The sequence below is a fragment of the Triturus cristatus genome, chromosome 7 (assembly GCF_964204655.1).
Source record: "Triturus cristatus chromosome 7, aTriCri1.1, whole genome shotgun sequence".
In the NCBI taxonomy this organism is placed as follows: Eukaryota; Metazoa; Chordata; class Amphibia; order Caudata; family Salamandridae; genus Triturus; species Triturus cristatus.
Window position 1 is genome coordinate 623,843,695 of NC_140590.1, and position 27,547 is coordinate 623,871,241.

General features: G+C 47.3%; 1 protein-coding gene across 1 annotated transcript in view; it reads left to right on the top strand.

The window, feature by feature from the left end:
• The window catches only part of RNF135 (ring finger protein 135), a 210,595-nt gene that overhangs the window by 98,476 nt on the left and 84,572 nt on the right, over positions 1-27,547 (top strand). The window contains exon 6 of the mRNA XM_085617211.1: positions 2,122-2,208. Coding sequence (XP_085473337.1) covers positions 2,122-2,208 — 87 coding nt within the window. The remainder of the gene's footprint in view (positions 1-2,121; positions 2,209-27,547) is intronic.

Genomic DNA, 27,547 nt, shown 5'->3' on the forward strand with positions numbered 1-27,547 from the left:
GCTATGCGGTGGTGTGTCCTAGCTGCATGGCATTCCCATAGGAGCAGCTATGCCTCAGCCGTGCTAGTTATTCTTTTGTTTCCTTCCTGCACCCCTGTCACATTTGTTGTATCGGGAAAAATGCTGAATGCGTCCATGCAATGTTGCTGCTGTGGTTTGCATCTGCCACCTCCAGGCTCTGACCTATGCCCCCCTCCCACCCAGCTGAAGCGATGGTGATGCTTCTGCTGTCCTGAAGCAAGGGGTAGAAAATTTATGGTCATGAGAAGTAAATCAATGATGCTGATTAACCAGCCATGTCACTGGGTCAGTGGGATGAAGCATTCAGTGTGATGTCAACCAGCGACTTCCAGGCCCGGTCCCAGCCCTGCAGCTGAGGTTCCCCCGGTGGGTAGGGGCATTCCAGAAGAGCCCAGTGTGAAGGAAAGGGCATGCACCTCTGAGTGATCTTGAAGTATCTGACGTGTTTGAAATAAACTAGTCCTCTTGGTCTAACAGGTTCCCTTTTATACTCTGACCAAATACCTTGGTGGCTGCAGGGCTGCCTAGCACCCTTCTTCAAGGCGCGCTTGTTTGGACAATCTACCTTATTGTATGCAAATAGTGCTCCACCATCATCTACCAAGAGAACTATTTGTGAGTTGTTTAAACTCCTTGCAGATGTACAAACTGATTATAAGAAGTCTCAAGGGAAACGTTTCATTAGTACCCTGAGGTCCTAATTCCACTATAAATTTCATTATTGTCTCTTGGGGGTAATAACAAGGGTTCGAAATAATTTTTTTGAGGCAGAAGTATTTGCTCTTTAGTTTATAAATTGGAAGTAAATGTCGCTTTAAACATTGAAAAGTAACCCCTCTGTTCCAGTGGGAGAATATTGCTTATGTTCATGCGAAGTGCATCGAAAATTGCTTAGAATTAAAAACTGAAGCACTTTCTGTGAAGAATGAAGTGATGCATAGTAGGGCAGAGAATGACACATTCTTCCGCCTCTGCTTGCCAGACTGGTGTCTACAACTCGGACTCCCTTTACAGAAGCACAGAAAGGCTGTGCTTGAGATGCCGAAGATGGAGTCACAGGGAGTGATGGCTGAGAACAAAGGGCGATGGCAGTGTGGGAAGCAGTGTCTGGGAACATGGCCCTCCGGCATCAAACATTTAGCATTCCAGTAAACCCTTTCTAATAAATCATTTATAGGTGATCTTCTATTTCTGACTACCCGTTAGACCTGAAATGACAGACTGTGACTGCATCAGACCAGTGTGATGCACATCACACAGACAGATTTACCGCACTGCGAACAGCATGTGTTGTGCACTACTTTAGTGTACTGCACACAGTGTAGTACACTGTACTGCAGTGTACTGTGTTACACATGCTTGATGCCACACTTCACGGCACAGATCTGCTGTGTTGAGCTCTCGGTGGGTGCTGCTCACAGAAATACTGGATTCCAGGTGAGGATGTGTTCAGTTACTGAACTCTGCACTGTATAGTGTCTGGCATCACCTGCCTTGGGGGAATTGTCAGACAGGCCAGGTGGCAGCTCGGCTTTAACATGGAGTGGGGCTCTGATCCATTCCCAAGTCTTTGTGTCTAACTGGCTCTCTGCACCGGCCTTCACAGCAAGCCCTAGAGGTACTCTTAGTGCAATGGAGAAGATGAGAGCACTGATAATTGGCCAATAAATTGCAATGACTTTGGCAAAGGTGTCTAGGTGACATCGGATGGAAGTGTTTGGAAAGGGTTTCTGGGAGTTGGCATCAGTGCTTAATGATTCCAGCAAGTGCCAACCACCGGCTGATAGTAATGCAGTCATATTCTGCTATATTTCTTTTTCTCAGAGAAGGTTCGTGAGGTCTATTTTTGAAAATAATAAAAGATTTATAAAGCATCTCATTATGCACATTGCTCATAGGCATATTCATGTATTTTCAGATGTATTCAACTATTTTAGAGGGCAGAGCAAATCAATAACAAAATGTGGAGAACCTTGTATGTACAGTGATGCTTTGCATTTTATATCTTTGTATATGCAACACTGGCATGAAAGAACTTTCTCATAACAAACAAACTTATTCTTATTTTAAAACAATCTGTTTGTTTATCTCCATTTCCAGGCATCTCCTCACCTGTGGCGGCCGCCAGTAACCCAGAAACTGGTCTCGATGGCTTGCCACATATCAAACCACACCCGTTTTCACAATGTAAGTGCATATCACAATTTAATCCATTGTTGCATTTTGAGGAATACTGATTTTGAATAAAGTAACACTGAACGCCAGTAGTTCCTACATTATGTGACTTAAAACGTTAAGAGATTTTGGAATGTGGCATGCATTTATTACTCCAGGCAGTATAACATGTATTGCAGAATGTAGTTTGCTAGAATGTCCGAACCTTTTGTAGCGGTCTAGTGTTCCCAACCTCCTCAGTTTCCACTGAACCTTCTTCCATTGTCTCCAAGCCCCATGTACCGAATAACCTGCTTGGGAGGCTGTGCTTAACCTGAATCCTGACAGGGTTAGGGAAGGTCACTGAGCATATCATGAGTGATGTAATAGGTGAGGTCATAAGGAGTGCATTGCGGGGGCGCAAGTGATAGCTAGCTCAGGTAACTATAACTGCTGAATTTCTCTGGTTTTGTGCCAGTGAAATGTTCAGCCTAGCTAGAACATATCTGTAACCTTTAGTTTTTGTCAGTGAATTTCTAAGGTTTTTTAAATTCTATTTCCTAACTATAATGCCCCTGTAAGCTTTAATTTTTTTAGTGAATTTCTAAGGTTTTTTAAATGCTAATTTCTAACTATAATGTCATCTTAGTTTTCCCCCCAGAATATTTAATGTTTTTAAAATTCAATTTCTTAATTGTAACACCCATTTTTTTCAAACGGAGCCTCTAAGATTTTCATACTTTCTTTCTATAATTGGATATTGTATTTTATATTTATATGATATACCGCTTATTTTTTGATTTAGTGTTTATCAGAAAGCACATTAAGAACTTGTTATTTTAAAGAATTTTTTGATGCGGCACAACATTGTCACATTTACTGTGGAGAATCTGTGATCAGCAAATGTGAATTCACATACTGAAAAATACACCTAAAGACATTTTTTTTTTAAAGTTAAAGTCTAAATATTTCGTAAAATACTGTTTTAACTTTTCTTTCTATGATCAATTTAGGAGAAAACCACCTTTACCAAAATGTTCTATAATCGCGACTACCGACGTCTCGCGAAGAGCGCGTGGTTTGTTCAAAGTGCAAAACATATATATAGACACATTCTACAGTATATTTAACAGTAGAACTTTATTAGTGTCCTTTTCTAACTCATATTTTTGTAGTGAGTTTCCAGAAAAATCGTCTACAAAGACTATTTTCAGTTTTCGCGGTATACAGATATTTTAATTGATGTTTGACACTAGTCTTATCTGTAGCTGTCTTATACACACTCTCAACTCAAAGGCTCTTTTCAGAGCCACCCAAGGAGCCAACATTTTGTTAAATTTCTTGTTAAAGAACTTTTTTTTTTAATCTTTGAAATTCGCGGCGACATCACGATGATTGCGATCACGTTGCGAAATCGCACAACAAAAGCAGACATTCAGTGACCCCATCACATAAAAAAAGTTAACTTAAATAATTCATTCTAACTATTAAAATACACACATAACCAACCACATCACTGCTTTAAAAACATACTTGAACACATATTTTCTAGTAAGTTTTTTAAGAAATTGTTTAAACCCTACTTACTGTTTTTGCGATTACACCGAGAGTCGCGATGATTCCGGTAACTGTAACGTTTGTGCCTCTTTTAGGGGGTGCAAAACGCATATAGGAACACATTTTACAGTATTTTAGACACTATTGGTTAATTACTGCACTGTTTAAACTCAAAATTTATAGTGAGTTTGTGTAAAAAACAACCGTTTAAAACAATTTTCCATTTTTGCGGTGACGCCGGGCGTCGCATTGATATCTGCAGCCGCGATCACCGTGAATATGTCGCAAAAGGACAAAACAAATGCAGCAATTCAATAGCCACCTCCACATTCTAAACTTTTAACTGCAAAATTGACTATAACCAACACACTAAACACATTCAAATCTAAATGACTTTATAATAGCATTTACAACTCCCTTAATATCTCTAAAACACAGTGCATAACATGTTCAGTGTAATCTATGACAACATGCATCACTGTATCACTAAGTCTCTCATTCACTGTATAAGTATTTGAGAGGATCTGTGAGACAATGCATCGGTCTATCAATATTTCTGTAACAAAATGCATGACTGCCTCAGTACATCTATGAGTGGGTGCATCAGTATCACAATGGGTCTGTGATTGGTTGCATACGTCTCTCACTCAATCTGTTAGTAGGTGCCTGAGTGGCTTTACGCATACGTTAGTAAGTATATGACAGTCTGACTGGATCTGTGAGTGAATATATGAGTCTCTCAGTGGGTCTATGACTGGCAGCGTGAGTGTCTGAATGGTTCTCTCTGTAGGTGCATGGGTCTCTGAGTGCGACTGGGTGGGTACATGAGTCTCTGGGTGTATAATTGACTGGGTGCATAAGTCTCTGTGTGGGTCTATGAGTGGCTGTGCGAGTGACTGTATGGGTGTGTGTGTCTGAGTGGTTTCATGAGTGGATGTATGAGTGTCTGAGTGGGTGTTTCAGAATCTCAATGGGTCTGTGAGTGAATGGGTGCATGCATGAGTGTTCGAGTGGGTCTTTGACTGGGATGGCGATTGTCTGGGTGGGTCTGTAAGTGGATGCATGAGCCTTAACTGGGTGAGTGAGTGGGTACGTGTATATCTTAGTGAGTTTGTGAGTGGGTGTGTGAGTTTCTGAGTGTATGAGTGATTGACTGAGTCCATAAGTCTCTGAGAGAGTCTGTGGCTGAGTGTGGGAGTGACTGTATGTGAGTGGGTGTATCAGTGTCTCAGTGGATCTGTGAGTGGGTGTAGGAGTGTCTCAGCGGGTCTGTGAGTACATATGTGAGTGTGTGAGTGAATCTATAAGTAGGTGCATGAGTCTGAGTTGGTCTGTGAGTGGGTGCATGAGTGCCCAAGTGGGTCTGTGAGTGGGTGTAAGTGGGTATGAGACTGTACACATGAGTCTATGACTGAGTCTCTAAGTAGGTGCATGAGTCTCTGAGTGGGTCTGTACATGAGTGAGTAACTCTCTGAGTGAGTCTGTAAGTAGATGCATAAGTACCTGAATGGGTATGTGAGTGGGTGCATGAGTATCTGAGTGGGTATATGACTGGATGTATAAGTGGGTATGTGAGTGAGTGTATGAGTGTCTGAGTAGATATGTGAGTAGATACACAAGTCTGTGACAGTGACCGGTGAGTGTGTATAAATATATATATTTTTTTAATGTTTCCACCAATATTCACGAAGATGTTGCAAGATTTGCGATATCCCCGCAACGGTACATGGAGGGCAGCGCTGGCGGTCGTGTCGTCATTACGAGTATCGCACGTGATTAAAAATATCAATTTTGGACACATAGCTTGTGTCACTAACACACCCATTTCTCAAACATGAGGTAAGAGTATCTCCACCCTGACCGCTTATGTTACCTTTCAGACAAATGTTCAGCCCCGAGAACCATTCCCGACCGATAAAATGGCGGGCGCAGCTTTCTCTTCAGTTTACGTCCAGACAACCAGAACATTCCCGTTGGCACGCGCATTCATGAATCATCGCGAAATCACTCCAAAATATCTGCGGCCAGTGATATATCTATAATTTTTTACTTAAATGTCTCAACACTACTGCACATATTTGCACTAAATAACAAAAAGCACAATCTGCGTAACAACAGCTACCTTTCTGCCACATTTGGTGTAAATCCGCCCAGCAGTTCAGGTTGTAGCTTCGACAACGCGTTCCTATGGGAATTAACATTACAGACACACCCTTTTCTCGCGCCCCTATTTCCCTGTCCCCACTGCACGGATCACCCCCAAAATTTCAATGACACACAGAATCTACTTTGACACTTTTTAAAAAACAATTTATGAAGTTTGGTCAAACGACACGAAAGTTGTAGGCAAGTCAAAAAATGCTTTTCCTATGGAAACTAGGTCCTAACTATAACTACCTCCTGGCGACTGCCAGTAGGTAATATATATTTATCTATACTATCTTGTAGAGACTTCTAGCGTAGTTTTCTTACCTTAGACTTATCTGCAGGTATCAGATTGGATCCAGAAATCTTTCTTGAGTGCCCAGAGGTGGCATTGTTAGGCTCCACCTGGCATTGTCCTCACTGGAGTGACATTCATGGTGCCTATATAGATGTCACCACACTGCGCTGACATTTCTTTTCTTTCCATGCCAGTCAAAGCTCTGGTCAATTTTTTACTATTTTTTTCTGACATTTTGTCGAAGTGTTTTGAGGTTTATTCCACCTAGTGTGGCAGTTCTAATCATCAAAAAAGGCTGGCTTCACGCCCTGAGGCGCTTGCCACGGCTTGATGTCGGTGACGGACCTGCACCTTGTATTCCTCTAGTGTCTTGAGTGTGACCACGGCCCTAAGGCCTACTTTGATTGCTGCGCCATGCACCTGAAGACCTTAAGGGAGCAATCCCTCAAGCACCTGGCGGCTCGACATTCGACGCCACAACGATTCATATACCAGTCGAGAGGAAGGTCCCGGTAGCATTTGCGGAGTCTGAGAAGCTCTTTGCACTCGAAGTCACCGGGCCATTCCGGTAAGTCCCTCCACAATAAGAAGAAGTAGAAGCTCACTTCGACTTCCCCTCATCTGTCGGCCCACAAGACAAGGGAGTATCACTCGAAGCCTGGTTCCGTGGTTGACCCAGTGCCGGTTCCAACTCTGCGCGTCTCCGAGTTTTCGGGGAGCCTTAGTGACCCTCGCCCAATTGAGAGAAATTTGGGTGGCCTGTTCCCTCTGGAGTGCTTCTGGGCCACCACGGTCATGTGCCCCTACTGGCATCAGTCAGGGCCTAGGGATCCACGGATGGATCCAGATCGGTGCTTGTCGTGCCATTTCGACCTTACCTGGCTCCGGTCCCAAAGATGACACTCCTGGCGCCCACCGGCGGTACCATCCCCATTTACATCCTCGATTCCAACATGGAGATGGAGGGGCGTCGCTTGATGCCGACTGGAGTCATGCCTTTCAAGCCTGACTCCTATTCCTGTGGGCTAGAACTTGGGTAGGCATGGGAGGGTTCACTGGACCCTGAAGAATACCAGCCATATGACACCTTGGACTGGTGTGAGGATTTAGGTCAAGTCAGTAGACTGGACACTTCTCCAGATGCTCCTCCTACCATGGCTAGGGAGGACGAAGTTTCATTCGGAATGCTGGTGCAGAGGGCAGCTGAGGCCCTGGACCTTAGCTTGCCCTCTGTGGCAGTTAAGACTAATGTCTTGTTGGAAGTGATTCAGCTGGGAGTGTCCCCCTCAGAACCACCTCTCCCATTTAATGAAGCACTTACTGATGTCCTGTTTGGGGCTAGGTCCAAGCTCAACACAGGGGATCCTATGAACAGGACAATTGCCCACCAGCCCGCTCCAGATGACCCCAAATTCCTCCCAAAACACCCTACTCCGGGAATTTTTTGGTCTAAGCCTCCACTTCACATGTAAATCCTGGCGCATTTCTAACCCCACTGCTGGATTGGGAATCCAAGAGGCTGGACACTTAGGCAAGAAAATGTTTCTTCCACCAGCCTGGCATTGTGGTCGGTAAACACCGCATGCCATTTGGCCCGCTATTACCATGCTCTGTTGAATACGGTTGCGCAGGTGTAATTGTAAATTGTAAATTGATACTTGTATAGCACACTACTCACCCGCAAGGGTCTCAAGGCGCTTGTACGAATACCGCTGTGGAACCCATCCTGGCTTTCCCTGTGAGGTGTCCACTCCTGGGCACCCCCAAGGTGGAGGCCAGGCATCCTTAGCGTTGTGGGGGCTGTTGTGGAGATTAAGCAAGCTATTGCCCAGAGTTGCAGAGTGGGACTCCATGATTGGAATAGGCACCGAGGCGAGAATTGTCAGGTCCGTAGAATTTTGAGCCCAAGACCCGCCGAGGCGGGGAATTGAACCCTGGACCCGGGCCAGACCCCTGCATCAGGGTCTGCCGCTCTAACCATTGAGCCACACTTCTCCACTGCTGCCAACGGTCCTGGAGGAGACCCAGGCTGTGCTCTTCCAGGCTGTTGCCGACTGGAGGGATGCAGCTAAGTTCACCATTCGATGTGGACTGGACACCACTGACTCACTAAGCAGAGCTGGTTCATCGACAGTGGCCCTGCGGCTCCACGTCTGATTGAGGGCTATAGACTTTTCTGGGGACATCACTCATGGACATGCCCTTTGATGGCTCCCATCTCTTCAGAGACGAAGCGGATTCGGTGCTAGAGCTCTTTAAGCATAGCAGGGCTACATCCAGGTCCTTGGTCCATTACATGGCCCCTTGTCACCCTCAATCTGCCTTTCGCTCCTTTCATAGCCATGGAAGGGGCTTCCATCTGCATCCTTTTCCACCCAGCCCCAGTGGCACACAAGCTTTCGAGAATCTGTGTGGCTGAGGTACCTACTACCTCCGTGGGTTAAGTACCCAGCAGTCAGGTCAGTACCCCACGCCCCAGCAGCTGTAGCCTCCCAACCCTCCTAGTCTGCCAGTTTACCTTCATGGGTATCCAGTGGTTGGCAAGACTTGCCATAACCTGCTCCACTGGCAGTCCATAACAGGTGGGCTTTGCAGATTGTCTGAAGTGGCTACTCTCTCTCCTTCATTACTAACCCTCCCTCCATGCTACTTACAAAAGGCTGATGGAGGACCACCTCGCCCTTCTCCGCCGGGAAGTGATGGCTCTCTTTGCCAAAGGAGCCATAGAGAGTGCCAATGCCAGAAACTGGTCGTGGTTGCTATTCTCAATATTATTCCCGCTACTTTCTGGTGCCCAAGAAGGATGGAGGTATTTGTACTAGCCTCAAACTGCACTCTCTCAATTTCTTCCTCAAGAATGAGAAGTCCAAAATGCTCATTGTTGCTCAGTTCCTGTCTGTCCTGGACCCTGGAGACTGAATGGTAGCATCGGATTTGCAGGACACATATTTCCACATTCCCGTCCTGCCTGCCCACAGGCGTTACCTGTTGTTCATGGTGTGCCACAAGCACTTTTGCTCCTGTTTGGACTCTCCAGCGCCCCTCGGGTGATCACCAAGGTGATGGCAGTGGCTGCAGCTCATCTGGAGAGATAAGGGGTGGCATTTTCCCCCTATCTTGACGACTGACTGTTGAAGACGGGCTCGTTCCAGGCTGTCATCTCCCAACTCCATGCTACAGCGGACCTCCTGCATTCGCTGGGGTTCACTATTAATGTGCCGAAGTCACATATGACTCCCTCTCAGATGCTCCCTTTCATCAGTGCCCTTCTAGACATGTTGCAGTTTTAGGTTTATCCTCCCGAACGGCGGATCTGGAATAATCAGGCTATGAGATCGATGTTTAAGCCTCTATCGATTTTGGTGAGTGACTCTGAGGCTGCTGTGCCTCATGGCCTCCCTCATCCTAATGGTGACACATGCCCGCTGGCATATGCAAGCTCTGCAGTGGGACCTGAAGCTCCAGTGGGCGCCGCATCAGGGGAATCTCTCCAACATTATCCAGATTTCGGAGTGAACTGCAAAATACCTGCAGTGATGGCTTATGAACCATGACTGGTTCAGCAGCAGACCCCTGTCCCTTCCCAAACCAAATTTGACAGTAGTGACAGATCTGTCACTCCTGGGATGGGCGGCCATCTGGGAGAGGTGATCAGTGGACTCTGGTGGAATTTGGACTCCACATCAACCTGTTAGAAGTCCGAGCGATCCAATTGGCATTGAAAGCCTTTCTACCCTCCATCAAGGGAAGGCTAGGGCAAGTGTTAATGTACAATACAACCGCCAAGTGGTACTGCAACAAAAGGGCGGTTTGGGGTTGTGAACCCTTTGTCAAGAGGACCTACATATCTGGACATGGCTTGAAAAGCAGGGCATATCTCTGTTGGTTCAACAGCTGGTGGGCTCTCTGAACGCCAGAGCGGACAAATTCAGCCGCAGATGCCTAGCTGATCACGAATGGCATCTCCATCCGGAGGTGGTGCAAGGTCTCTTTCAGCAGTGCGGAGAGCATTGTTTAGATTTGTTTGGCACCAACGAGAATGTGCAATGTCAGCAGTTCTGCAAACTGGAGTTTCTAAGGCAGCTCTATCTCGTAGACGCTTTTCGTCTCAAGTGGAGCTAAGGCCTCCTCTACGCCTTTCCACCCGTACTGATCCTGCTCAGAGTTCTCTTGATGATCAAGGACTTCGAGGCCCAAGTCATCCTTGTGGTTCCGAACTGGGCACAGAGATTCTGGTATCCCGAGCTGTTGAGCATGGCCATTGGTCCTCCGATTAGGTCGCCACTTTGGGAGGGTCTTCTGTCGCAGCAGCACAGGAGGGTTCTCCACCCGAACTTGTCAATGCTCCGCCTTCGTGGGTGGAGATTAAGTGCCGACAGTCATCTTTCAACCTTCCTCCCGAAGTCTGTAACGTTATTTTGGTAGCCAGGTGCCCCTCCACCAAGATGGTTTATGCCGGACATTAGGGGACATTTGTGGCATGGTGTTCGGAAAGACAAATCGATCCCTTTTTTGACCCCTTTTTCGGGCTCTTCTTTTCATTTTTTTCCCTTGCACAGCAGGGCTCTGCTCTGGGTACTCTGAAGGATTATCTCTCTGCCATTTCGAATTTTCTGCTGTTGCCTGATCCCATCCCATCCCTCTGTAAATCCCCTATTGTAAATAGATTTCTTAAAAGCTTTACAACACTTGTTTCCATCTTTTCCCTTTAATATGCCCCAGTGGGACCTCAATCTCATCATCACTTTCCTTATGTGCGCTCCCTTTGAGTTCCTGCACAATTGTCCACTCAGGCTCATTACCATCAAGACAGCATTATTTGTGGATATAACATCTGGACGGTCAGTGAGCTTCAGGTTTTGTTATCTATGCCTCCTTATCTTAACATCTACCCAGATAAGCTGGTACTCCGTACAAGAGCTTCCTTTCTCCTGAAAGTGGTTATCCCTTTTCATGTAAGCCAATTCATCACTCTGCCTACTTTTAACGCTCAGCCTCATCCCTCCAAGGAAGAAGGAAGAAGGGAAACTTCACTAACTGGACCCAAAAAGACCGTTGTCATTCTGCCTTGACCGCACACGAGTTCTGGGTGGACGAACAACTATTAATGTTGGAGTGAAGAAAGTACAGGCCGTACAGAAGAGGACCATCTGACGATGGATCATAGTCTGCATCATAATCAGCTACGTATTAGCTAAGAAGCAAGCCCCTCAGGGTTTGCGTGCTCATTCCACCGTAGCCAAGGCTGCTACCACGACATTAGCACGCGGAGTTCTGGTTCTGGACATCTGCCAGGCAGCAACGTGGGCCTCCTTGCAGACTTTTACCAAACACTGCCTGGACAGTCTGGCCCATAGGGATGGGCATTTTGCCCATTCATTCCTGTAGGATTTCCTCATGTGAAATTGGTCCCCAGGCCCACCCCCGGGGCAGTATTGCTTAGGAATCAATACTAAAGTAGGAATCTGCGGCTAGAAGTGTCTATCAGATAAACAAGTTACTTCCCTTCAGTAACGCCTTATCTTGTACAGAATTCTATCTAGCCACAGATTCCTTGCTGACCCACCCATCCTCCTCGCTCTGCAAACGAATATCTAGGGACAGGGCTTGCGTATTTTAAGGCCCTCGTTTTCCACACCAGTGTTCAGTGTACTTCGTGTTTCTGTGCTTCTGGCATGGAAAGTTGCAAAAAGTAACTGAAGTCAACGCGCTGGGTGGTACCAATATAGGCAATGCGCACATCACTTCCGGCACGGACGACACTGACCACGCCACACAGACCCAAGGGACACCACCTAGCAGCGCACCGGGGTACTGCTCATGAAAAATTTCCAGATCTAGTCTGACGCCTGGGGATAATTATATGGTAAGGAATCTGCAGCTACATAGAGTCTGCACCAGATACCGCATTCCACCCAATACCCCCACCCACCCCAAAACCCTAAAAATACCTTACCACTCAATACTTACCCACCCTAATCCCTAAAAATACTCTTACCAACCACTACCCTTACCCACCCCTAAACGCTAGAAACACTTTTACCACCCAGTATCCCTACCCACCCTAAACCCTAACAACTTCCTTATCACCCAATACCCTTACCCACCCCCTAAACCCAAAAACACCCTTCCCACCCAATACCCCGAACCCTAAAAACACCATTACCACCCAATACACTTACCCGCTTCTAAATCCTAAAAATATCCTAACCACCCAATACCCCTACCCACCAAACCCCCCAAAAATCTTACCACCAAGTAGCCTTACCCACTCTTAAACCCTAAAAACACCCTTACCACCCAATATCCCTACCCACCCCAAAACCCTATAAATACCTTTACCACCCAATACCCTTCCTGACCCCTAATCCCTAAAAATACCCTTACAACCCTATACCCATACCCACCACTATGCCCTAAAAACACCTTTACCACCCAATACCCTTGCCCACTCCTGAACCCTAAAAACACCTTTACCATCTAGTACCCTTCCCCACCCCTAAACCCTAAAAACACCCTTAGCATCCAATACCATTTCACATTCTATAACCCTAAAAACACCCTTCCCACCAAGTTGTTCATACCCATCCCTAAAACCTATAAACACCCTTACCACCCAATACTCTTACCCACCTCTAAAGCCTAAAAATACATTTATGACCCGATACTTTGCTCTTACCCACTGCTGAACGCTAAAATCTCCAGCACCACTCTATATACACCCTTACCCACCCCTAAAACCTTAAAGTGCCCTTACCCTAATTCCAAATATATATATATATATATATATATATATATATATATATACACATACATACATACGTACATATGTGTGTGTGTATATATATTTATAAATTCACTGAAAAAACCATAGGTTTCACACATGTTATAGTTAGCGGAAATTTTACTGATAAAAAACCAATGAAATTCCCCCGTTATAGTTAGTGCAGGCAACTATAACTCACGCGACCGCAATCCTCTACTGATGCTAATACTGTATTTAGACACTTATTTGCCCATGTCTTCTTCCATACATTTTTAGCTATACATATATTACAAATATTTTTTTTTCATAAAGACACATATGTCATCAGCAGAAGATTGCGGTCGCGTGAGTTATAGTTGCCTGCACTAACTATAACGGGGGAATTTCATTGGTTTTTTATCAGTAAAATTTCCGCTAACTATAACATGTGTGAAACCTATGGTTTTTTCAGTGAATTTGCAAGGTTTTTTAAATGCTAATTCCTAACTATAACGTGTGTGAAACCTATGGTTTTTTCAGTGAATTTGAATTTAAATGCTAAGTTACTTTACGCCATTCGTGGCGTGCGCGCCCACTTAACGCAGTTCGTTCCGTGCGCGGTGCGCTTCGCGCACCGCGCGCCCACTTTACGCAGTTAGTGCCGTGCACGCACGGTGGGCACGCGGTGCGCTACGCGCACCGCGTGCCCACGTTACGCTAGATGTGCCATGTACGCACGATGCGCTTCGCGCACCGTGCGCACATGAAGGACATATGATGCACTTCGTTTTGAAAGGTAATATTTTAATTTTTTGTATATTTTATAAGCCATGCACAAATGGTGCCCTTCGGGCACCATTTGCACACGGGGTGGAGAGAGTGTGGATAATTTTTTTTGTTATTATTTTTTTTAAAAAATATTTTAGTTTATCTCAGGTGTAATAAGCCATGCACAATTCGTGCCCTTCGGGCAACAATTGCACACGGGGTGGAGAGAGTGTGGAATTTTTTTTTTTTTTTTAAATTTTTTACCGTACGCGTACGGTAAGCGTAATCGGCGAAATTACCGAAAAAATTAAAATTCCGTTTTTGGCCTTGGGGGATCTTTGGGGACTCCCTCAACATGGCTATGTGTGTGGGAGCTGTCTAAACAGCCCCTTTACATGTTTTTGGGCTTTATATTTTAAAAATCACTCTCAGTGCGAGAGAGAAAATGGCGGCCGCCGCTTCCTGGTTTCGGCCGATTCGAATGTTTACTTAGATCTAAGAGCCAATCAGAATCGCGCTCGCGCACGCCACCGTACGTGTACGGTAAGCGTACCGTAAGCGCACCGTTAGCTGGCTCAGATATATATATTGATTTAAAGGCTATTTTCTCAGAATCTACTGAACAGATTTACACCAAACCTACAAAAGGCACTTCCTTGACCTGAGGACTACCTCTCTGCCAAATTTCTAGTAATTCTGTTCAGCCGTTCGGGCTGTAGCCCTGTCTAAAGGTCCTATGGAAAAATGCATGGGAAAAACGCGTTTTGGGACCCCCCTTTTATCTCAGCCCCCGCTTGACGAATCCCCCCGAGACTTTCAGGGTAGGAGCGGAGCGTAGCGCCCCACCTATTTTGAAAAATTCGCGTGGATTCGTCGACCGGCGCCAAAGTTATTCAAAATAGAATGTTGCGGATTTCCTATGGAAACGTGGTCCTAACTATAACTACCTACTGGCGACCGCCAGTAGGTAATATATATATATATATATTTAATGTCCGAAAGTGTGCCTAGCACATGAGGCCGCATACCACTGCAGGTAGGAACCAAACCTTTTTATTCACACAAGCAGAAAGTTTCCCATCCCTTAGCCTGGCGCGTTTCAGAGAACTTTATCGCCTTCTTCAGAGGCTGGCGTCGGTAGTCTGAAATTACGTGCGCTGCACTATCCCCTGCATGCTTTTATGTTCGTTTAACTGGCCTCTGGTGTATCTCATAAATACATTAATTTTCCAGTCCATTCTGGGAAATGCAGTTTTTGCACACAATTCTTATCCTCCAATGGGTCCTATTACTCACGTTGAATTTGGGATACATTAACGGCCCTCCATTGAGCCTCCGAATGAGACTCTGCCTGCTATCAATAAGTCACCTGCTGCGCCAGTCACAAGGAGAACATTTCCCCCAGATGGTCCCGTCAGTTGTTGTTTGAGCAGTGCGATCCCTCCACAGTCTGGACCTCGTGATAATATGTCCCAAAGTTTGCCCAGCACAGGTAGGAACCAAACCTTTTTATTCACACAAGCAGGCAGTTTCCCATCCCGAACTTTACATCCCTTAGCCTGACGCGTTTTAGAGAACTTTATCACCTTCTTCAGAGGCTGGCGTGGCTGGTCTGAAATTACGTGCGCTGCACTATTCCCTGCATGCTTTTATGTTCGTTTAAGTGGCCTCCGGTGTGCCTCATAAATAAATTACTTTTCTAATGCATGCTGGGAAATGCAGGGAAAGGTCAGTTAAATGAACATAAAAGCATGCAGGGGATAGTGCAGCACACATAATTTCAGACTACCCACGCCAGCCTCTGAAGAAGGAGAGAAAGTTCTCCGAAACGCGTCAGGCTAATGGATGTAAAGTTCAGGATGGGAAACTGCTTGCTTAGTTTGAATAAAAAGGTTTGGTTCCTACCTGCAGCGGTGTGCGGCTTCATGTGCTGGGCAAACTTTGTAGCATATTTACTTACAGTTTCCTTGTAAATACATGCACGGTATATGCTTATATGTGGTAAAGGCAATGCGTGATAGAGGCATTGCGTGGTAAATGCTGTTTCCCAAGCACAGCATATGCTTTCAATATAGCCTTCTACCCTTCTGTAGCAGGCTATACTGGCTATTAAAGGCCCGCTACAGCGTTAAACACGTGAGTGGGACTTTAATAGCCGGTATAGCCCAGCTATAGAACATTCTGCCAGTAGAGGGCAGAATGTTCTAGCAAATAAAACAAAGGCCTCTTGGAGCCCCAGGGCGTTTAAATCCCCTCGGGCTCTGAGAGGCATTTGTGAAAACAACATTGGAATGTTGCTTTGCGATCCTTTACCAGCCCGTAGAAGCATGGAGCACTCCATTGTCTTCAAAGGAGTGCTCCACATTCCAATGTTCTGATAGCCGGTATAGCCCAGCTACGAAGTTCTATAAGGCTATTAGAACATTCTCCTACTAGAGGGCAGAATGTTCTAACAAATAAAACAAAGGCTTCAGGGAGCCCAAGGGGATTAAACTCCCCTCCGGCTCCCTGAAGCCTTTGTTCACAGCCACAGCTGTGAACAAAGACAATCATTGGAATGTTGGAGCTCCGGGCTTATACCAGCCATTATAAGCCCGGAGCTACTCCATTGTTTTCAAAGAAGCTCCTAACATTCCAAGGTTCTAATATAGCCTTATAGCCCGCCGTAGCGGGCTATACCGGTTATTAAAGGCCCACTGCCGCGTTAACGGCCCGAGCCGAAGGCGAGGGACTTTAACAAGGCAGGGGTACTTTAATAGCCGGTATAGTCCTGCTACGACGGGCTATAAGGCTATTCGAACATTCTGCCACTAGAGGGCAGAATGTTCTAACAAATTAAACAAAGGCTTCAGGGAGTGCAAGGGGATTGAAATCCCCTCAGGCTCCCTGAAGTCTTTGTTCACAGCCGTGAACAAAGAAACATTGGAATGTTGGAGCTCCGGGCTTATACCAGCGATTATAAGCCCGGAGCTACTCCATTGTTTTCACTGGAGCTTCCAACGTTCCAATGTTCTAATTAAGTTTCCTTTCCAATATAATTTTCAACATTCTACCTTACCTTCACTATTGAATTAGATCTTTGATAAATATTAGGACAAGACTTTGAATGAACTTTGTCATATTTGGGGGCGGGGCCAAGCCGCGAGCTACGATGGCTGCGCGGTGTTGAAGCTCCGCCGGCAGCCCATCATAAACAACGATATCCTTTACCTCCTGAAGCGAGAAACAGATGGCGGGTGATGCTGCTCCATCCCCGGATCCCGGTGGCCTAATTTGAGGGCTCTGTGTTTGCGGAGGCGTTCTTTTGCGGCCCCGATACGGCTCTGCTTGCGACATTGGGAAACACAAGATGGCGGCCTAAGTGGACGAGGCGAAGCGGACGTGGTGGCGGCGGCTGCCGGTGCGGACGGAAGAATCCTGCGGGGGCCGCTGGGGTGATGAGTACCTGGGCACGGGTTTGGCGGGCTCCGCTCCCCCTGCGCCTATGCACGAGCGGCGCCGGCCGTGTAGCCGAGACGGGATCGGACCGGCGCTGCTGGGCTGTCCCGCCCGCGCCGCTCCCCGTTCTCTCCCTGCGTCTAACTGCAGCAGATTGGATGCGGTAGAGCGGGCGGAGGCTTTACCACTACAGTGGGGGGTGAGAGTGTGGGCCTGCTAGATGCCTCCTGCACCTGGGTTGATCCTGCCCCCTGCGCTGCCCCCCTCAGCGGTTCAAATGTGCACTGGCCGGATGTGGATGGTTGTCCTACCTGATTTGCCCGGCCCTCGGGACCCACCTTATGGGGAGCTGATCCTATGAAGAGTGCTTTTTCTACACGGTGCCTTCCCCCTGCCAGTGCTGGCCCTCTGTTCTCCTTCCACCCCAGTCAGTGGTGTTGGCTTCGCAGCACCTGGGGGCTGTGCGGGTGATTGTCGGTCCTGGACCCAGTGCGGGGCTGCGGAGTTAACCTGCCACTACATCGCTGGAGCATGGGTCTGTGGCTCGGGGTTATGGTTGCCGTGAATGGCGCTGCGTGATATGTGGAGGCGCTTTTGAGACCCGCACGTGGTTTTGGGGCCGGGAGTACCTCACAGTTCCTACTCTATCCTTCCTGTCGACACCCTAGAGGAACCCCCGTGGGCTGGACGGACTCCGGTCGCTTTGCAGAGGCATGGGTCGCAGGGACCCGAAACAAAGAACACTTCCTTTCGAGAAGCTTGCGGATCAACCATCAGAGGGCGCCCCTGCCATGGCGGAACGTGCTGAGAGCCCGGCTGGTGGCGCGTTGGTCCCGGCCCCTGTCGCGGACTGGCTGCAGGAAATGAGGGCTGGATTCAGATCCATAGATAGTCGCTTCGACTCCCTGGACAAGACGCTGGAATCAATGGGCGCCAAGATACAGACGCATGATCGACGTCTTGATGTGGCGGAGACCAGGATCTCTGACATTGAGGACGGTGCTGCGCAGGCAACCAAGTGTCTCGACAGAATGGAGCGCATACTAAAGGATGTGGCCATTAAAAATGAGGACCTTGAAGCGCGCAGTCGACGCAATAACGTACGTATTCTTGGGGTCCCAGAGTCCACAGCAACGGGTCATTTGGATGTCTTTGTGGAAAATTTGCTTGTGGACATATTTGGTAGAGACTCTTTCACGCCAGGCTTTGTGGTGGAGAGGGCGCACCGCTCCCTTGGGCCACGACCCAATCCGGGACTCCCTCCCCGCCCCCTGATTGCCCGCATCATGAACTTTCGAGACAGAGACACTGCCTTACGCCTGGCCAGAGAGCGTGGGGACGTTACCTGGCAAGGCTCAAAAATTTCACTTTACCCTGACTTCACAGTGATGGTACAGGAAGCCCGGCATAAATTCAAAGGAGTAAAGGCTGCGCTCCGCAATCTCGGACTTATGTACGGCATGCTATACCCCGCACGGCTGCGAGTGGAGATTGAGGGCCGGGTGCGGTTCTTCGACAACCCTACAGATGTTCAGGACTTCTGTTGTACCTACAAACCTAATAAGAGTCCACCGCCAGGCGAGGGGGTGGACCATCTCCTCCGCACAGTGGCTCCGTGGCTAGCTTGGACCTGTTTTCTGGCTCCGGGGCGGGATGACGTCGTGCACTGTTTGATCCTTCTTTATTGCATTGACCATATGTTGGGGACACATGACATTTTTGTTGAGTACGCTAAGCAATGCTGTGTTGCTGCCGTGGCGTTGCCACCCCCTCTGGTGGAAACCTCGGGGTTCTTATGCTGGTTCTAATGTTCCTACTGTTAAGTGCGTTTGCCTATGGCACAAATGTATGGTGCGGTTTTTTTTGCTCACAAGTTGGGATTGGCCTCACACTTTTTGTCGTAAGGCTGGGTGGGGAAGGTTGTTCTGATCTGAGTAGCATTTATTTGGTGTGTCGTGTTGGTGGTATATGGGTGAAATGATGACATCTGCTCTAGTCTGTTTCTTCACGCTCCTGGATGGCTCGGATAGGCTTAAATGAATGCCCCTCGGACTTGTCACTGTTGTCTTGGAATGTCAGGGGTCTTAATAATCAGCGTAAACGCAGACAGGTGGTGCACTATTTGAATAGGCATAATGTGGACGTCGCCTTTCTACAAGAGACACACTTACCCACTACAGACACAGCATGTTTTGCGGCGAGTTGGGGGGCGCACAGGTACTTTGCCAATTTTAGAAATGATGCTAGAGGCACAGCAGTATTAATCCATAAAAGAGTCCTGTTTCATTGCCAGCAGGTCATCGGAGATAGAGAAGGGCGCTTTATAATAGTGAGGGGGGCGATGATGGGGCACAGGGTCATTTTGGTCTGCGTCTATGCCCCCAACACTGATTACCCAGAGTATTTCCATGCGCTGGACGCTCAACTTTCTAAACTTGAACCTGCTTTGCTTATGATCGGTGGAGTTTTTAATCTTTTGCTGGATGTGGGCCTGTATAGTACCTAGTGTGCGGCGGACACTAAGCCCAGAGCACGGCGCGCAGTCCGTGAACTCTGCGACCAATTCTCTCTGATTGACATTTGGCGCAGGCGCAACCCTTCCACCACTAACTACACACACTTTTCTGGCCAACACAATACTTGGACTAGGGTTGATTTCTGGCTGCTCTCCCCTGGTGTGTCCCCCTGGTACTGGACATTGAAGACCCTCCCTAGGACATACTCTGACCACTCTCCTGTGCTGCTTTGCCTTCATGTACCGCGCCCCAAGGGGTTTGAGAGACAATGGCGCTTCCCTGGCCGCGCGCTGTTAGACGACCTTTTCCGTCATGAGGTCAATGAGGCGATTGAGGAATATTTTGCAATCAACACCGGCTAGGTGGATTCCTGGGCCATGCTGTGGGAGGGGTTTAAGGCCTATATTCGGGGTGTATGTATATCCAAACATGCAGGGGTCCTTAAAGCGTTGCGTACAACACTGACGCAGTTGGAGGCCAAACTAGAGGCACTGGATGCAGATGCGTTTTGCGCACCTCCTGGCTCCGTACTGGCCAGGTGGCTGAGCCTCCTTTCCGATTACAGGGAGACTGCGGATAAGGAGATCCTTTATCTGGGTAAATATCAAACTACCCGTAGGTATGGGGAGGGCGACCGTCCGGGCCGCACCTTAGCTCAGGTACTGCGGCCACCATACAGCAATGCGTTCATCACTGAAATCCGTGGCCAGGACGGGTCGCTACGCACGACACCCACGGAGATCAGGGACGAATTTCTTTCATACTACTCGGCATTATACACGACTAGACACAGCAGTGACACTGATGCGCGAGAGGACTACTTATACGAAATTGCGCTCGTGTTCTTAGAGAAAGGCATGCAGGAGTTTATGGCGGAGCCCATAACAGTGACTGAGGTACGAGGGGCGATTAAAGTGCTTAGGGGCTCCTCTGCTCCGCGCCTTGATGGCCTGACAGGTGAGTTCTACAAGGCCTTTTCGGATCTGTTAGCACCGAAACTCATTGAGGTGTACGCTGAGGCTTTGGAGCGGGAAACCCTGCCTCCCACCCTGAGCGAAGCGGTCATTATACTACTTCCAAAGCCTAATAAGGACCCAGCACTTTGCGGGTCATACAGGCCCCTATCGCTATTGAACATCGACTATAAGATCCTCGCCAAAATCGTGGCCAACAGACTCTCACAATTGATGGAGTTTATTATTTCGCCGGCTCAATCGGGCTTTGTTCCCCACCGCTCGACCTCATTGAATTTGCGGACTTTGTTCTCAGTACTGCATAGAATAAACCCTGCTACTCCAGCGGCGGCCATACTGCTTGACAAAGAAAAAACATTCGATACTCTTGAATAGCCTTTCTTCCTATCCATAATGCGTCGGATGGGCATGCCGGCTGGTTTCATTGCCACCACGAGTCTCTTATACAGTCGGCCCACGGCAAGACTCCGCATTAATGGCACGTTGTCACGCCCATTTGCTCTTACCCGAGGCACCCGCCAGGGTTGTCCGCTGTCCCCTCTTTTGTTCATTCTCGCCATGGACCCTCTAATTCGACATTTTCAAGAGCGTCATCTTCATAGAGGGCTGCAATTCAGGACAGGTCCCCTATTGGTTTCATTATATACCGATGATACTATCCTTTATGTCAGAGAGCCACATCTGAACCTAGCACCGCTTATATGGGAAATACTCCGCTTTGGCCGGCACTCTGGGCTGGGAATCAATTGACACAAGTCCATTATTTTTCCGTTGACCAGCAGCACCTCCCCTTGGCAATACGAGTTTCCGTTGGAGTGGTGCACGGACACTGTTCGGTATTTGGGTATCCACATAAACCTGAATCAAGATCAGATTATACAACTTAATTATGGCTGTGCGATTACGAAACTGTCGAAGGTTGACAAATGGGTACGGCTACCTTTATCCATGGCAGGCAGAATCGCTATCATCAAGATGATAGTGCTCCCCAAATTTCTATATTTTTTTTAATAATATCCACATACCCCTCACTCAGAGTTTTTTTGCCACAATGCGATCCCATCTGGTAAGATTGGTCTGGGGCGGTAAACAGGTGGAAGATACTCACTCTCCCGTACGATAGCGGCGGATTTGGAGTGCCTGATTTTTATCTATATTACCTGATCGAACAATGCGCCCATGCCTACGCCTGGTACCACCCTGATGCGCGTATCCCATTTCTGCGCCCGGAAGCTGACTTTGCTCTTCCTGACCGCTTGGCAGCGGTTCTGCCCAGAGGCGAACCCAGGAGTCCGGTTGACATACAAACGGTCTCGACCACTAGCTGTGCATGGAACAGGCGCCTGCGCTACACGGGCCAGTCCATTTTATATTCCTCGTCTCTTCCGTTGCCAAATGCTCGTTGGCTTCCCATAACCAGCGAGAAACTCGTACAACGCACATTGACTAAGTATGCAATCACCAAGATAGGTGATTTGTACCCGGGCGGACACATATACTCGGTCTCAGAAGATACACGCTTCAGGGACGCCACATTCATGGACAAATTTGTTCTCAACCGTCTTTATCTAACAGCAAGGTCTGAGATGAGGGGATTCCCATTAGAGCCTGCCCCTTTCGAGCCATTGACTCACCTCATTGAGAAGGAATCAGGGGCACATATAATCTCCAAACTGTGTATAGCACAGGTTCCCTGCATAGACAATAAGCTGCGTTTGGAGTGAGAGTCCGACCTGGGACATCCTATTTCGGATGATCAATGGTCCGCCTGCTGCAAGGTTACCAAAAGAGTATCATTAAACAGTCGCCATAAGCTTTTACATTATAAGTTTCTTCATAGAAGCTACATGACACCTGCAAAACTACATAAAATTGACCCGGAGAGGCCCCACACATGCTGGAAATGCGGCGCCCCACACGCTGATTTCGCCCACATGACTTGGACCTGTCCACGTATACAATCGTATTGGGTGCAGATACACAAAATACTGGGGGAGATGCTTGGGCTCACTTTGGTTCCCACTCAGGAGGTGGCATTGTTGGGGTATACAGTCAATTTTCCCAAGACAGTCTGGAGGTTGGCATCCCTGGGTTTTCTGCTGGCAAAGCGAGAGATTGCACTGCGCTGGGGGGGCGGGGTGGTTCCCAAGACACAGGACTGGCTTACTGGTTTGGCCTTTTGCAGCACAAACAGCGAGATCTATTCTAGTCTACTTCCCAGCATAGCGCGCCCTAAAGATATCTGGGGTCCCTACAGAGAATATATCGCGACACTGCCCACTGCCTCTTCATCCCACTCTAGCTCAGAGTGGGATTGGGGGTTGGTTAGCTCATGTGGTCGGAACACTGTCACGTTGAGCGGGGCATTGTGGGTCGTGGAGGTATTATCCCGTTCCCCCCCAGACAGGCTCAGATTGTGGGAAATACCTGTGTCTGAACCGCACTAGTTTGTGAGTATCGTTTTGTTGCCGGGGAAAATATTTGAGGGGATAGGGCTACGTAAATGGAGTTGTAAAGCTGTGACTAGTCTGAGTTATGCTGCAATGGCAGGGGTATTTTCATTGCATTCTGTAAGTGGAGACAGATGTGCTGTCATTGTAATGTGTTTCACACACCAAAGACAAATGTAACTAAATGATGAGATCTTATTGTTGATTTGATAATAAAAGATAAATAAAGTTTTTTAACAAACACTTTGTCGTATTTCTCCTGACAAAGCTGTAAAAATGTACTTTTAATCACATAATGCATCTCTATAGAGAAATGCGACTCTTACCTACACAATAAAAGTCGCCTTATGTAGCTCACCTAGGGACAATACATTTCTTAATATTGTCCCAATTTTTTACATTAATAATCCAGCCCTGTGAACTACACAGCACATGTATGGGTGACTTATTTAAAGTATAAAAATAGTTTTTTCCACATGTTAAGGCACTTTCTTTTGAGAAGTGTTACTGTTGAGTTTAATGCTGCAGCCAGACATTGCAGAGTGGTGAACATGCAAGCCTATTGCTCCAGTCTTACACATGTGGATGGTGTAAATGAACAACCCAGCCCACATGTGCCAGTTTAACTTTCATGCCACTGGTGCACTTCTTGAAACAACTTACTGTGGCCTTACTGAACAGCTATATAAACCAATTGAGTGTAGGCAATTTTATCTGATGTTTCTGGCACAGACCACGCACACTGTGAGCCTGAATAGCAGTCTTGCAGTGCCTAGAGCCCCAATGCCTGCAAACTAGTCCAAAAAGGCAAATAAACAAACAACCACGCAAAAGGAGATATTCTTACATTTTGGTCAAGTGAACACTTCTTTCAACTATCGTAAAAGGATGCTGTTCATCTGTGTTTGCTAGGATAGCACTTGAATACCTCCTACTTATATTGATTGTACTTCTAAATTAAACTTGGGTATGATGATTGCTTCTTGCACCATATCCCAGTAATATTCTAAGCTCTGGCAGATCTTTAAAAATGCTTATCATTTAAACCTATGTCTTCATTTAAGCAGTGGAGATCATCCGCCTTTTCATTTACAAAAAGAAGTTCAAGCCAGGGAGATGTAGATTGAAGAAAAAAATGTTCGAGGCAAATGAGCTGTAGATCGTATACTTGTGCATAGATCGCCATCTGGTGTTGGGCTCGGATGTTTGCACTTTGTTTTTGTCTTGAAAGAAGTCTTTGCAGTCACCAGGTAGGTGACTCCTCCTTAGGATGATAGGGTGCATGGGCATCGACTCCATCTCCATATTGTGTTTTTTCTGCCATCGGGTACGGATGTGATTTGCTGTGCCCTGGATCGGTGTCGTTTTCGAACCCCCTTTGACGCGCAATCCCTCTCCACTCAACGGTATTGTCTCGATCGCGTTTCCTTTTCGACGCATATCTTCAACATATATAAAATCCTCGACCTCGATCTTCGATGCGGGCCGTTGGGCCTATCCACACCGACCACGCCAGCAGTCAATGTAAAGGACTCCTTTCAAAAAATGCCCCGGGTGTGGTGCTAAGTTCCCACACACGGACTTACACGTGGTTTGCAACCTCTGCCTCTCCCTGGAGCACAAAGACAAGAACTGCGAGACCTGTTCATCTTTCAGGTCGAAGAAAACCATCCGTGACCGTTGGGCTCGACGTCACGAAATGTCTAGCGGAAGCAGCATGATTCCGGATAGCTTCGGAGCAGATCCCAATCTCCAGCCGGAACAACAAGAAGATGAAGGCGAGATCTCCGTCTCCATAGCCGACGACTCCGACGTCGAAGACCAGGCAGTCACCCTGGCTCAGCGGTCCGTGAGTACCGAAACCCCTCTCCCATCCAAAACCAAACCAGGTCGACACCGGCAACACATTTCAGACACCCTGCTCTCGGGTCCGGTGATGAAACAAAAAGAAAAGCCATCTGGCTCGGGATCGAGCCAACCCCATTCCGGTGCCGAAAAATCACCTTCAGCACCAAAGTCTAAAACCAAGGAGGTGCCACACCCTTCTTCGTCGGCACCAAAAACAACCTTGACACCGAAACCCTCGGCGTCGAAACAAACCACGGAAAAGCATCCAGGACCGAAAAAATCTTCGGAGCAGAACAAACCCTCTGAGCCGAAAAAACCCTCTGAGCTGAAAAAACTCTTGGCGCCACAGACTCCTATATCAAAAGCTAAGCAGTCCAAGACCCCACAGAAAGCTTCAGAGACACGGGCTAAACAACATTCTGACCCTAAGTCTTCGGGAACGACAAAGGACATTGTACCCGTGCAACAGCTTCCAACACATTTTTCGGATCCAAAATAAAAGACTCTCTGCATAGACCCAGAGGCTGGCAAAATTGTTGCCAAGCCTCCTAAAAAGAGAACATTGGACACTTCAGAAGACCCTGAAATACCCATGAAGTGAAAAACGTTTGGCACTAATACTACTCCACCTCCCTCTCCTTCTCCAGCTGATCCAAATCTGCTAATTTCTCCAGCACACTCCCCACAACATACATTTTCACCTCAACCACAAGATGATGAAGATGATTATAGTTATGAGGGTGGGGATGGAGATCCAGATCAAGATGATGATGCACATACCATTCCACACAATACAGATCCTTGGGATGATTCCAACACAGATCCCGACCCACACAATGACCCGGACCTCTATCCCTCTAGGCCATTACCACCAGATGACAATATTAACAAAATTGCTCAGTACCACGGGGTACACTTACACTCTGATCCCTTAGATGAAGGCTTTTTACTGGAAACATTTACACCCACACAAGTCCACACACACCCTGGCAATGTTAAAAGGCATGTTAGAACATGCACCAGACGTTTTTAAGGACCCTGTCAGTGCCAGGATTCTTAACACCAGGGTAGACAAAAAATATAAGGCAGCTCCCAAAGACCCAGTGTACATTAAAGGCCAGGTCCGTTTGGATTCTCTTGTAGTGTCTAATGCACCCAAAAGAGTAAATTAACAAAGCACAGGCGATACCCCTCCTCCTGATAAGGAATCCAAACTCATAGACTCTTCTGGAAAACGCATTACATCACAGGCTGCAAATCATTGGCAGATTGCCAGTGCCGAAGCTTTGTTGGCCAGATATGACAGAGCTCACTATGATGAGCTTGAAAAGCTAATGCAACATCTTCCTGACCAATTCAAAGACAAAGCTAATGACCTCATACAGGAGGAAAAATTAATAACAAATAGGTCCATCAAATGTGCACTTGATGCAGCTGATACTGCCTCTCGTGCTGTTAATACCAGCGTTGTGCTACGCAGGCACGTTTGGCTCTGAATCTCCGGATTCAAACAGGAAGTGCAGTCCGCTATTCTTACTCAGCCCTTTGACCAACAGCATCTTTTTGTGCCCACAGTCTATACATTTTTAGAAAGAATGTAAAAGGATACAGAGACTGCCAAGTCCATGGGGGCCTTGAAATGACCCATGGGGGTTAATTTTGTCGCTCCATTTACTGGGGCTGGCTGCAAAACTATTGGCTCGGAGCATCCCTCTTCTTCCTATAAGAGCCCCAATCAAATCAATTCCTCCAAAGGATACTTTCGTGGGGGGTACAGAGGCAACAATGGTAAGGGAAGAGGTTGCGGTAACAATACTCGCAACTCCCCTACCACCAAGCAGTGACATCCCTTCACTTCCCCCCCACCATCCCACTCCTGTCAGGGGACGCCTCTCACAGTCCCTACCTGTCTGGAATTCTTTCACCACAGACAAGTGGGTAAGACAAATTATACAGTATGGTTATTGCCTGGAACTCACCTCTACTCTCCCAAATATCCCTCCCAGACATCGTCCAATGTCCTCGGAACATCTGACTCTTCTCAAAGATGAGGTTCTCTCTCTATTGCAAAAACATGCAATAGAACCAGTTCCCTTACATTATCAAGGCACAGGAGTTTACTCCTTCTACTTTCTAATTCCATAAAAGGACGTCTCTCTCAGGCCAATACTGGACCTCAGACCGTTAAACCTCTACATTCAGTCAGACCACTTCCACATGGTCACTCTCCAACAGGTGCTCCCACTGCTTCAACAAGGCGACTTTCTCTCCACTCTAGATTTAAAGGACGTCTACTTTCATATTCCCATTCACCCCGCTCACAGGAAATATCTCCGGTTCTTGGTGGACGGTCAACACTACCAATTCAAAGTCCTCCCGTTCGGGGGACTACAGCACCCAGAGTCTTCACCAAGTGCCTCGCAGTAGTGGCAGCTCACTTACAAAGACAACACATTCATGTGTTCCCTTATCTGGACGACTGGCTCATAAAAGCCAAATCACACAGCAGCTGTGTGCAACACACACACAAAACAATCCAGTTGCTTCACGACTTGGGCTTCACAGTGAATCTCACCAAATCCCATCTCCAACTGTCTAACACACAACAATATCTAGGGGCTACAATAAACACT